Source organism: Saccostrea cucullata, unplaced genomic scaffold, assembly GCF_032062105.1.
Source record: "Saccostrea cucullata isolate Sc308-1 unplaced genomic scaffold, CSIRO_AGI_Scuc_v1 ctg19, whole genome shotgun sequence".
Taxonomy (NCBI): Eukaryota; Metazoa; Mollusca; class Bivalvia; order Ostreida; family Ostreidae; genus Saccostrea; species Saccostrea cuccullata.
This window is the reverse complement of record NW_026940018.1, coordinates 822,793-836,195: the sequence shown is the minus strand read 5'-3', so window position 1 is coordinate 836,195 and position 13,403 is coordinate 822,793. Positions and strand designations below refer to the sequence as shown.

Below are 13,403 nucleotides of genomic sequence, written 5' to 3'. Positions count from 1 at the left end.
AAAAGTAATTTCCTAGGTATGATGATCTGGTAGACTTAGACGTAATAGATTTCATGTATCAATTTATGACATTGTTGTATTATACTCAGGTGACCGTTAAGGCCCTTGGCCCTCTTGTTACATGTATAGGTCTTGCTTTGACTAAAGCATGTTTCGTCTACGTGTTCAATATAAAGCTAAGGCTCTCGGAAAGGCTGGTCGGCACGGGATATACTCCTCTTAGTCTTAGACACCTGGTCCTTTTCAAAAAGAATCTTACTACTAAGACTAAAACTTTCCCCATTCTACAATAAATATCTATGCTGCAAAAAAATTAATTTTCTATATTAAACATTATATTAATATTTTATGATTGAATTGTATGGAATGCCATATACGACAGCCAACTGCTTACTGCCAACTGCTGACTGCTTACTGCCAACTGTCAGCTGCTTACTGCCAACTGCCACACATATTTGAATAAATTTTATTTTCATATTGATATTTATGTAAATTTAAAAAAAAAAGGCGCGGATCTATAGGACATTTTTTCCAAGAGGGTTACTCTGGTAAAAAAAAAATCCAACCCAGAAATTTCTTGACAAGATAAAAATACATAAATACCTTTCCTAAATGTGAAAATTTATTTCAGCCGGGGAGAGGGGGTTCTTATGCGTCATACCTTCATGGGTATGACATTTTTCATACCAACATAACACGAATCCACATTTTCGGTTGGGGAGGGGGGGGGTTCCCCTTTTAGTTGATTTATTTTATACATTAAATAACTTTTAGTTGGTTTAGTTTGTGCATTAAATAACTTTACAAATTTTAGAGGGGTGTTCCGGACCCCTCTCTCTAGATCTATGCATGTAAAACATATTTTATTTGTACAAACAAAGAGATATAAATGTTTGATCGGCGTTTTGTAAGTGGAGGGTCCAAGGTCAGTTATACCGATAGTTCGTTTAGTCTATTTAACGTATTACTGAACAATTTTTAAATGCCCCCCCCCCCGATCTATGCATGTGAAACATTACAGGGACGTAGCAACGGGGGGGGGGGCAGGGGGGCCTGCCCCCCCCCCCCACTTTTTTCCCCCAACATTACCGTTACTGTATATTGAAAGGATGGTTGCCCCACCCCACTTCTTACCATTGTACGAGGGTTGTTCGAAAAGTTCGTGGACGATGTAATTTTCTCCGAAGATATGTTGCAATTCGAAAAATTTTGTATATTACATTAAATGATAATGTATTTTGAAATAATATGCAAAATTTCAGTCAGTTTAACTTACATTTATTAAAGTTATATCAATTTTTATGATACATTGTCGATGCCCGTGGAGCAACTGTGGCGTAATTTTTTTGACGTTGTTACGTCGCTATGTTTTATGAATATTTTTGCATTTTCTTAGAAACTCTTTCGATGCGACGATTTTTTCATCAAAGTAATTTCGGCACCAAACCAGTACAAACCTTTTCAAATCCAAGAGATTTTGTGATTATTTCATGTGCTATAGACGTACTTATTTCAAATTTACCCGCTTTATCCCTTACTGCTAATCTTCTATCTTTGTCAAGATCTTGTAACATTGAGGCCGTCAAGTCAGAAACAATAGTTGGAGGTCTTTCTAACTTTTTGTCATCCCAAGTTTCACATCGTCCTTCTTTAAATCGTTTATACCACTTGTACCTTATTGATTATGATACTTTTGACCTAGCCTCATATTCATCTAGCAATTGTTTTGTCTCAAAAGGAGTCTTTCCTGCTACCACACAAAATTTTATAACAGCGCGCTGTTCTGTGACGTCCAATTCTGACGCCGTTTTAACCGTGAATTGAGACCCTTCCCTTTCATTATAAATCGATAATTTGAGAACCACTTGCTCAAAATAACTGAAACTTCTCAAATATGACGATTGCCTATTATTGTGATCTCATATTCAATATCACAGATTTTCGAGCACAAAATTTAAAAAAAATCTGTAATGACAATATCGACTTAAAATATTTACGCACAGGATGCTCCGCGACCCCCTGCTAAAGAAATTAAAACGGCTGTAAAATTTTTATTTAATGGACCAAAAAATTGAGAAGTTGTATTTTTACTGGAAAGATGGTGTAATAAAAGTATATAAAGTTTCACTTCAAACGTAAAATTACAGCGGTCAGTACCGAGCCCGTCCACGAACTTTTCGAACAACCCTCGTATAATGATATCAAGGATATGTAGTATTGTGTGGAAAATAATTGGAAGTGAAAGGTAGTTGGCCTTAAAATAAATTTAGCCACCTACCCCCCCCCCCCCCCTCCCCCAACTAAATATGATTTTCGTGTTTGGGCTATTTCCTTTTTTTTTTTTTTTGCTTGTCAACTTTTTCAGGTAAGTAAAAAAAGTTTTCTCTGGTTCCCCCCCCCACACTTTCAAAAACGATGCTACGTGTCTGCATTATAACACACAGAGATATACATCTTTAATTTGAGGAAATTTTTAACTACAGAATATAATGGAAAACGGAAATTTATTTTCAAAACATCTTTCTCTGCGAAAGGACAAATCTTTTTTATTATTATTCTCTCTTCAAAGGTTTTGTTGTCCCCGGGGGAAGGGGGTGGGGCTTCTTCAAAGATTAAAAGCAGAAAATAGTCATTTTATTACATATTTCAAATGGGAAAACAAATAAAAAAAATTAACAATGTACTTTATCAACCGCATATTTTGAATATACATAAGATAAAACATATTGGTCATTTCATTCAATTCAATTTTACCGTGTTCGAAAAAATATCCTGGATCCGTGCCTTTTTTTCCTTTTTTGTGAAAATTCATATAAATATCAATACAAATATGAAATTTATTCAAATATGTGTGGCAGTTGACAGTAAGCAGCTGACAGTTGGCAGTAAGCAGTCAGCAGTTGGCAGTAAGCGGTTGGCTGTCGTATATGGCATTCCATATTAATAATTATGGTGTCATGAAATTTTTTAAAGTACATGTTTTAATGTTTAAAAAAAAAGTATTATTCATTTTTCAAAAAAAAAAAAAAGGAAAAATTAACGTTGATAAGGAAGAACTTTTACTTTTTTTTTCTTCTACTTGAAATTTCATTTAGAGAGGGGGGGGGGGGGTATGGAATGCCATATACGACAGCCAACTGCTTACTGCCAACTGCTGACTGCTTACTGTCAACTGTCAGATGCTTACTGCCAACTGCCACACATATTTGAATAAATTTTATTTTCATATTGATATTTATGTAAATTTTAAAAAAAGGCGCGGATCTATAGACATTTTTTCCAAGGGGGTCACTCTGTTAAAAAAAAATCCAACCCAGAAATTTCTTGACAAGAAAAAAATACGTAAAGTCCTTACCTAAATTTGAAAATTTATTGCGGCCGGGGAGAGGGGGTTCTAATTTTTCATACCAACTTAACACGAATCCAAATTTTCGGTTGGGGAGGGGGGTTAATTCCCTTTTAGTTAATTTATTCTATACATTAAATAACTTTTAGTTGGTTTAGTTTGTGCATTAAATAATTTTACAAATTTCAGAGGGGTGTTTCGGACCCTCTCTCTAGATCTATGCATGTAAAACATATTTTATTTGTACAAACAAAGAGATATAAATGTTTGATCGGCGTTTTCTAAGTGGAGGGTCCAAGGTCAGTTATACCGGTAGATCATTTAGTTAATTTAACGTATGACTGTACACATTTTAAATGCCCCCCCAGATCTATGCATGTGAAACATTACAGGGTCGTAGCAACATGGGGGGGGGCAGGGGGCCGCCCCCCCCCCACTTTTTTCCCCAACGTTACCTTTACTATTGAAAATGTATATTGAAAGGATGGTTGCCCCCCCACTTCTTACCATAGTATAATGATATCAAGGATATGTAGTATTGTGTGGAAAAAAATGTAAGTGAAAGGTAGTTGGCCTTAAAAAAAGTTAGCCCCCCCCCCCCCCCACACACACACACACGAAATAGGATTTTCGAGTTTGGGCTATTTCCTTTTTTATTTTGCTTGTCAACTTTTTCAGGTAAAATTTCCCTTTTGCCCCCCCCCCCCCCATTTTCAAAAACGATGCTACGTGCCTGCATTATAACACACAGAGATATACATCTTTAATTTGAAGAAATTTTTAACTATAGAATATAATGGAAAACGGAAATTTATTTTCAAAACATCTTTCTCTGCGAAACGACAAATCTTTTTTATTATTATTCTCTCTTCAAAGGTTTTGTTGCCTCCGGGGAAGGGGGAGGGGCTTCTTTAAAGATTAAAAGCAGAAAATATCATTTTATTACCTATTTTAAATAGGAAAATAAATTTAAAAAAAAATAAACAATGTACTTTATCAACCGCATATATTGAATATTACAATAAAACATATTGTTCATTTTATTCATTCAATTTTACCAGGGTGACCCCCTCGGAAAAAATGTTTCCCTTTTTTGTGAAAATTCATATAAATATCAATACAGATATAAAATTTATTCAAATATGTGTGGCAGTTGGCAGTAAGCAGCTGACAGTTGGCAGTAAGCAGTCAGCAGTTGGCAGTAAGCAGTTGGCTGTCGTATATGGCATTCCATAGAATTGCAATTAATTAATTAAGAAAAAACAATATCTTTCTTAGATCAAGAATTACAGAGTGGTAAAATTTTAGTCTTAGTCGTAAAGTCGTAAGAGTTTTTGTGAAAGAGGCCACAGATTCCAGATTTCGGGAGGGGGGGGGGGGTTACATGTAGTACCCGTATAGTTTAAGAATTTTTTTTAGATCGATCACTGTTCGATCGTTATTTTCACCTTTCTCGTAGAACTTTTTTCCTGTCTATAATAGTAAGAGATAAATTTTAACTTATGAAATCATGACCCCCGGGAATAGATTGGTTGGGGTCATAATGGAAAATACAAGTTTTACATTGCAATATCGAGAAAAAAATCTTGTTAAAATTCTTGTGTAGATTCTAATTTTTCTTAAATCATGATCGGGGGGGGGGGGGGGGGGGCTAAGATAGGCATTACAAGGTGGAAATCTGGTGAAACATGTTAATCAGCTGAAAATTTTAACATGCCCTTGTTGCCACATTTTTCACTGACTTGTTATTATACATGCTTGTAAAGTGCAGTTGACGTTTAACTTCTGTAAACATGTAGTTTAAATTTAAATCATATAACTGACCCATTACATATACTTGTCAAGAGCCTTGTTAGATTGAATATAAATCTCTTCAAACTGCGGTCCGACGGTATCCTTTCAATTTAAAAATGAAATATAAGAACCTAGAAAAAAGTAATGTTATATAGGCCTATACGTAAACGAATGTTACTAAGATCTTTCGGAAAATTTACTGTGGGTACCGTCTTCCTTTAAGACTGAACTGCACGTTTTATTGAGAAAAAAATTATCACAATTTAACATTGTATTATAACTTCTAAAAATACATTTACTTTAAAATAAAAAAAATATTTATCATTTATGTACATAACAAAAGATTTAAGTTTTCATGGTTAGATAGCCAATATATGTCTAATTTTTCAATTTCATTGAAAGTAAATAAATATCAGAAAAAATATCAATCCCCAGTTCCAACAGTATTTTTATCGAATTCTTCCAATTTATCGGGGGGGGGGGGTTAAGGTGTTTTTTAAAATTATTTGAGGGGATACATTTTCCTTAACTCTAGTATGAAATAATTTCAGTACTAGAGTTAAGGAAAATTCAAAAAGAATAAATCAAATAAATAAAAACAAAAAAAAAATAAATAAATTGATGAATAAAATTGTATTGCGAAAAGTCAAGTTACACGACAAAAAGACGCTTAGCCTATACAGTTTTTAAAAAGTAAATCAATAAGTAACTTTAGAAACCTGTAGCATCACTGTAAAGTGAAGGTTTATTGGTTTTATAAAATATATAAAATAGTTTCAAAGTATTTACCACGCAAAATATTGTGAAAGTACCATCCAATACAGAGTCATTTGATATTTTGCATATATATTTAGACACATAAAATTCACCGAATAAATAAACATCCAAAATATCCGCGTGGAATCGCGGAAGTACTTAGCACTCATCGGGTATATACATGCGCATGTAGTTCCTCAAAGTATTGAACTTTAAAATACTTTTTTGATTACATTATGCACGCTAATTTCATTTTTGAGCATACTTTCCTATTATGAGTAGATATAAATATTGCAAATGAAAAATGAAGTTTCTTCTATAAAAAAGCGCCTTGGAAACTGAACTTAGCAACTGTATCGTAGAGCGACCCCTTTACCGCCCTTGGTAACGTAGTAAGTTGATCGACGCACAGCTAGATCTTCACTTAACGACTGAACACCACGCGAGCAGGAACTGTGTAGCCGGCGTCCAAGAGGACGAAGATAGACAGATTTTATTGAATACACAGTCATCACTAAAGATGTTCAAGAACACATTTCAGAGTGGATTTCTGTCCATACTTTACAGTATAGGAAGCAAACCGTTGCAAATTTGGGATAAAAAGGTACGTAGTTGAAATTATCACTTTGCAGTTATCTTTCATGATCGCCATAGTGACATGGCTGGCAACCTGGACTTGCTGAGATAATTGTTGATTTTCTTGTTTAATAACATCATACAATATCATTACATGTATTTTAAGATTCTTTTAAACTAATGTTACATGAAAACAGCGGTAATTTAATGTCGTTTTAATTTAAACCGAGGAAATGTGGTTGGTTACGAGAGCGGAAGTGGATCTTCCATTGTTTGTATCTGATCATAACACATTGACATTCCACATATGAAACAAAAAAGACATGCCGTTTGTGACATATTTATTTATCAAAAGTATTGTAGAACACTCGTGCATCAATAGATGTCGGTAAAATTAACACTTTCAAACTGCACATAGTTGTTGCCATGCAAATATATCAAGTTTCATTGTCGGTGGAATGCAATGGACTAAGCGTTGTTATGCATAGATACAAGTGCATCCTCGTAGTATTTCTTCATTCTGAACGTTTTTCTTATTTAAATTTTTATAATTTCAGGTGCGAAATGGTCACATCAAACGTATCACAGACAATGATATCCAGTCCCTAGTATTAGAAATTGTTGGAACAAATGTCAGGTAGGGTAAATCTAAATATGAAGGCTTGTTTTGGACATCAAACAAATAATGCATTCAACAATAGATATATCCTGTGTCTTTTTGTTATTTTCTTACATTTCTGTTTTTTACTGTTTACAGTACAACATACATAACATGTCCAGCAGATCCAAAGAAAACACTTGGTATAAAGCTTCCATTCTTGGTGATGATCATCAAAAATTTAAAGAAATATTTCACCTTTGAAGTACAGGTAAGTTTCCAGACTCTTTCCCAAATGTATTATTTTTACTGTATTGATGTTTTTTGAAGTGTGTATCTTTTAAATTTTTGATATGTACTTATGTGATGATTTCTCTGAATACAGGTTTTAGATGACAAAAATGTCAGGAGGCGATTTAGAGCTAGCAATTACCAGAGTACCACAAGAGTGAAGCCATTTATCTGTACCATGCCAATGAGGTTGGATGATGGCTGGAATCAAATTCAGTTCAACTTGTCAGATTTCACAAGACGAGCTTACGGAACAAACTACATTGAAACCTTGAGAGTCCAGGTAAGAAAAACTGTGTGATACTTGAAATTCAGTTGAATTTCACATGAACTTAAAATTGACTTATATTTGACTTGAAAAAGTCTTATTTATGGATTATGCTAAGGAATCTTTTGTACTATTTACAGATTCATGCCAACTGTCGAATCCGAAGAGTATACTTCTCAGACCGACTATATTCAGAAGATGAATTACCCGCAGAATTCAAATTATACCTACCTGTACAAAACAAAGGAGCAAAGGCATAACAAACATTATCTGACTATTAGAACATTTTAACTCAGTGTAAATACATCAACATTTTAAACTGTTCAAATTGCTACTCAAGAAAGTTACAAAAATGTCTGTGGATAAAAAAATTTATTGGAGGGCTGGAAATTATATGTGTACGTTAATAGTATACAACCATTGTTGGACAATATGAACATTGAACAAGGGGATATTGGCAACACTGATGGAATGAACAGTTACTTGGCATATAATTTGAACATGTGCCATTATTTCCACAGGGCCACAACCAGTTTTAAGTGTTCATAACAGTTCTCTTGTTATTTTTGTGTCTTTATGAGGAAAAAAAACTTATTTCTGTAGTCTTTACGATTTAAACCGAAAAAAAATCTCAAATCTGTATAGTTCTTGCAACCAAATTAAAACTCAGGAATGGGTGTTTTTATAGAATCCTGATTATCTGTGATTGGAAATTTAGTAATTAATTATACATTTGAGCAGCCGGATGACTGATGAGCGTATCAAAATGGAAAGAATATTAAATATTTTAAAAATTGCCTGAAAGATTTATCTTTTTTGCAAAGTTGGGGATTTGTTGCAATATATGTTATATATCAAAGTTATTTGTTATATTTTGTTTCAACTGATTTCCCAACTTTTCATATATTTTTTTTCATTCAAAATACATTTCATTCAATCATTCAGCTTCATTTAAACATAAAGCATATTAAAAATGTTCTGCATTTTTACCCATTGTAAATATAGGAAAATAAACATATAAAGAACAAATTTTCTTGTTTTGACAGTGATATTTAGGGAGGGGGTTGAATGAGATTATCCACTAGGTTAAATGTGCTCTTCTGTGTGTGCTTGTGTTGAGTCGCCTTAAGGTGCTTAGTGAGTCTTAGAACAATTGTAACTTTGTCCTTTTTGTTTTGTTATGTTTTGGTTTGAGGTCCACAACGACATTCAGGCCAAAGAATTATAATAATAAATATTATATAAAGTTTATGCTAGTTTTAGTGTTGGTTTTAACAATTCTAATTTTAAACGAATGTAAATGTAAGTTTACATAAATACACACCCTGTTTGAAGTAAGCTATAAACCCGCGATTCAGTATTGTATATAGTAAACTACTGAAGCTATACATAATTTTGAAATTCCTAATGCAAATTTCAAAAATGTGGTGCAATTAATAGAGTTGCAAAGGAAAGGGAGATTCTTGTTGTATACTGGACAATATCTTTGATTTCAGTGTTGAATACTTCCGTGTTCTGACTGGTGCATCGACCTTATATGGATTAATACGGCCTGGATTGTGCCAAAATTTTCTTTAATTAATTAAAATGTCAAGGTCCCAGGATAATGAAGCATAATAGGCTTTAGTCAAAATCTGTACACGTTATTGAAATGAAGTATTGTAGAAATCAAACAGTCCATCAACATTGCATCACTAATCTGCTGTTACCTACTTTAAGTGTTACTTGTCAAAGTCTCTTTCATGATCCCGTCTGCGATCAAGAGGAGCATTATTTTGTATTGGATACAAAGGACGCCATATCAAGCCATTTCCTAAATTATATAGAAATTCACTATAAAGGTTCTAGTCCTGATAATAAAATGGTAATATATGCAATAAACAGGGGTGTTTTAATGCATGTTGCCCCCTGCCCCTTTTCGTTTTTGTAGCATTTTAGTCAAATCAGGGTAATGTGATGTAATGTTTGAGAAAATGTTACCCAAAAAAGTTTGAACATACCCCCCCCCCCACCCCCCACACCACCACCACGCACTGTATATGATATTTAAGTTTGATATTTTTCATCTGCTTGTCAAAGTTTCTCAAGATACTACATGTATATGTCTCACTAACTTTTTGCACTCGAAATTGGGTAAAGGGGGTTATTTTGAAAGTACACTAATTTAAGATTTTTTTCCATAGCAACACTTTAATACCATGACTAATTGATTTCAAAATCTGTTATGGCGAACCTTATTTCCCGCAGAAATTCCTCCAAAGGTTTTAGTCAATATGGAGAGTTTGTGCACTTTCCACCCAGAGAAAAACAAAGCATCCTTTTTTAGGAATATGAATTCACTTTTGCTTTACAAGTTATAGGTTTGTTCTCTAGATTGTATGGAATAAGCTTTTATTGCAGAAGTCCCCAGCTTCCTTTCATAGCTTATATAATAGATTTATTAACAGCAGCAGTTATAAAGCCAGCCCCTATTTTTACTTCCTAGGAATCAAGGAACAAACATCTTTATTTTTTCCACATAAACATAAGGGACTATTTAAAATGTTTCGTTTATATAGATCATGGTGGTATACAGTAATGTATTGGCGTGGTATGAATCATCTTGAGAGAAACGAATCGGACACTTGGCTAGCGAAGATGAGTATGAATGATATTAGTGTATCGTTTACCCAGAGAAAAGAATGAAAGTGGATTTTTAATTTTGTTAACAAGTTTTATTTATATCCCCCAGCCCCGTAATTGAAGATTCGGGGCTATATAGTTTTTTTTGCACTGTCAGTCCGTCCATGTGGGGCAATGACTTTTATACTTCAAAGGTGTATTCCTTGTGACAAGACCTTTCTTTCGGTACCACCAAATCTGACCTTGGAGTTTGACCCACTTATAGAAAAAATTACCACACTTTAAGGAAGCTCTAAATACTGCACCCTAAAGAGCTCCACTAAAAGGGTAATTTTATGCACTTATAGAGTGATCTGTCCTTAGAAGTAAGATTGGAAAAAAATGTTATTTTCAATTAATTACACGATTTGTATCAGATTAAAATATTTTTAGCATTATATGATACCAAAAGTAAGTAATTAAACTCATTATTTTTATGAATTTTCCCAAGGTAAGTATTAAGCAGCATTGATTTCTGCTAACAAAAAGTAAAATGCCTTTGAACATTTTTCCTGCAGAAATAAGGCAGGTACCCTAAGTTATAACTGAATGAAACAGTCTCAATATGCACACCTTTACATGATATATTTTTCTCCAAGTCCAAAAAAAAGCAGATTCTGTTAGTGTTTAGAGCTTCCACACTTTAACTTTTGCCAAAACTTTTGAACAGTTGGTGTTAGGGCTTTCATATTCACATCTGTAGTAATTGTGACAAGAACTTTCAGTGGGTATAAATATTTTTGACCCTAGAGCTTGACCCACTACCTTTAGAACAGTTAAAACTCGGGCTTTCATTGTTCACTGTTGTATCCCCTGTGACAAGAGCTTTGTTTTGGTATCTACTACTTTGACCTTTTGACCTTTGGAGTTTGTTACTTGCATTTGAGAAACTTCAACCCTTGCCATAATCTGTCATACGGGGGCAACAGTGTTTCAGAAACACATCTTGTTCCGAAATGTTTATTGATTGAAATGGCTTCTCTGACCAATGTTTTTAGAAAATTGCATTGCTTTTTAGCACCAGTGAGAAAAAAGTTTCTAAATAATTCTGATCTAAATCTTGGAACACTTCATTGCATGTTCGTTACGGTTATAGATATATCTCCACGCCACGCTTATGGGAATATTCAGATACTCTTCCATGTGAATTTTGAACATAAGTAGTCTTTTTTGCAATATCGTTTGTTTTTAAAGTTTTAAGAATAAAGTGCTTCTCTAGACACACAAAAAGAAGTCTTGTTACATGTTCTACCGGGGTTAATTGAACCTTTTCAAGCTTTTCATAATCTTGTTTAGAGCAGCCATCCCAAGCAACTGAAGCATATTCAAGAATTGAAACTGTTGGAGAAATATATCCTTTTGAACGAATTTCACCAAAAGAAAACTTTTTTAGTAAGACCGTTCACCAGAATAAATGATTACATATCTTAACTATATACAAATCTTGTATAGTCTACTTATTGAAAGCAGATGATAGCTGTATATGAGGTGTAACATTTTAGAAGTACCGGTATTTCACAGAAATTTATAGTAACCATGGAAAGACTTTCATCAAAACCAAAAAAAAACATATATATATATATTATACATAATTATGACATGTTTCATAGTTAAAATCAGAACAAAACTGTAGGAGTAGTACTTAGCGTTTTAAAAGTATTTTCTCAAATATTTCTGTATCCATGACACGTTCTGATGCCTTTATTTTTTGTTGTTGTTCTTTTCAAAGGATAACCTTTACTATAGTAAATGTTCATTGATAGGATGGTTGGCCCCCCAGGTTATAACCATAGTATAGTGATATCAAGGAAATATATAGTAAGTTGGCTTTGAAAAAGTTGGCCCCCCCCCCCCCCCCCCCCCCCCATTAACTGAAATAGGAGAGAACTATCATAGGTTGTTCAACTTTTTAATTTTTTTTTTTTTTTTTTTTTTCCAACTTTTTCAATGAACTTTCAAAATATGCCTGTTGTTTGTTTGTTTGTTTGTTCGTTTGTTTGCTTGTTTTTGTTTTTGTTTTGTTTTTCATTTTAAACTAAATATATATTGAAATTAACTGAAATTCTTCCTATACGGGCCTGATTATTTAAAAATGTTTTCACGGAATGCAATAAGCAACAAAAACTCTCTGTCCTATATGATGTGTGTCAAATGTTACTTTGACAATTTAGTAAGGCGATTTGACCATTTAAAGAATGTCATCAATATGAAAATGGTGCCCGGAATACTTGAAGTGATCACTAACGTACTTAATCTGGTCTCACTATATCACGACTCTAACTCTCTTTATTGCTTTTCGGTTTAAAAGTGTATGTATACATTATTGCTACAATTAGTAGAAGTATATAACAAGCTTTGCATCCATGCGAAATAAACCCAATCATGATAATCCTGATAAATGTCAAAACAGATTTTAAAATGCATGGTATTTCTCCTCTTTATTTAGGTATATCCCCCTTTTTATTGACGCTAGGATATATGTACAAATTGTATTAGTAGACCATCCAATGGAGAAAGGAAAAGGGTCACAAATGCCACATGGTCTCTTTGTGCAGGTTACTAGTTTAAAATTATTACCGCGGTGTCCAAGGAAAACAAATTACTTATTTGTTCTAATAGGCAATTAGAATTTCTTCATTGCTGACTGAGATGAGAAGTAAAACATATAAATATATCCAAAGTTTCACAATACTTATAAACCCATGTCCATTGACCCTCCTTATACACAAACTGATAAAGCCCGTTTCTACCAGCCCTATATTAATTATGTAGTGGAATCCTTTTTTAGTAAGGTTGGGCGCCTGACTTTCTATTATAGAAACATCCATCAATATTGTTTATCAATGTTGTGGTGACAAACTGCTTCTATTTATTATTCTATTGCAGTCTGGAAAAAAGCGAGTGTTTTGCATACAGGTGCTGTCATGCTTTTGATATGATTTATAGATGCAGTTATTCGTGCCTTCGTTCTAGTGGGATAATGCTTACTTTTCAAAGCTAAAGTGATTTCAAATAGAAAGAAAATCATGAAAAAGGAAAAGGGTGACACAGTTAACTGATAAATCCCCCCCCCCCCCCGGGAGGGGGGGGGTCTAGACTGCGGGGCATGACAT

General features: G+C 33.7%; 1 protein-coding gene across 1 annotated transcript; it reads left to right on the top strand.

The window, feature by feature from the left end:
• Window positions 1-6,282: 6,282 nt before the first annotated feature.
• Window positions 6,283-8,880, top strand: LOC134254479 (cilia- and flagella-associated protein 20). The gene is made up of 5 exons (XM_062736986.1): window positions 6,283-6,500; window positions 7,030-7,109; window positions 7,230-7,341; window positions 7,456-7,644; window positions 7,770-8,880. The coding sequence occupies exons 1-5, from the start codon at window positions 6,417-6,419 to the stop codon at window positions 7,887-7,889; spliced, it is 585 nt and encodes a 194-aa protein (XP_062592970.1). The 5' UTR covers window positions 6,283-6,416; the 3' UTR covers window positions 7,890-8,880.
• The last annotated feature ends 4,523 nt before the right edge of the window (window positions 8,881-13,403 follow it).

Coding starts and splice junctions, on each gene's coding strand:
- LOC134254479 (XM_062736986.1), top strand. CDS start 6,417: ATGTTCAAGAACACATTTCAGAGTGGATTTCTGTCCATACTTTACAGT. Junction 7,110..7,229: donor ATTGTTGGAACAAATGTCAG/GTAGGGTAAATC, acceptor TACTGTTTACAG/TACAACATACATAACATGTC. Junction 7,645..7,769: donor TTGAAACCTTGAGAGTCCAG/GTAAGAAAAACT, acceptor TACTATTTACAG/ATTCATGCCAACTGTCGAAT.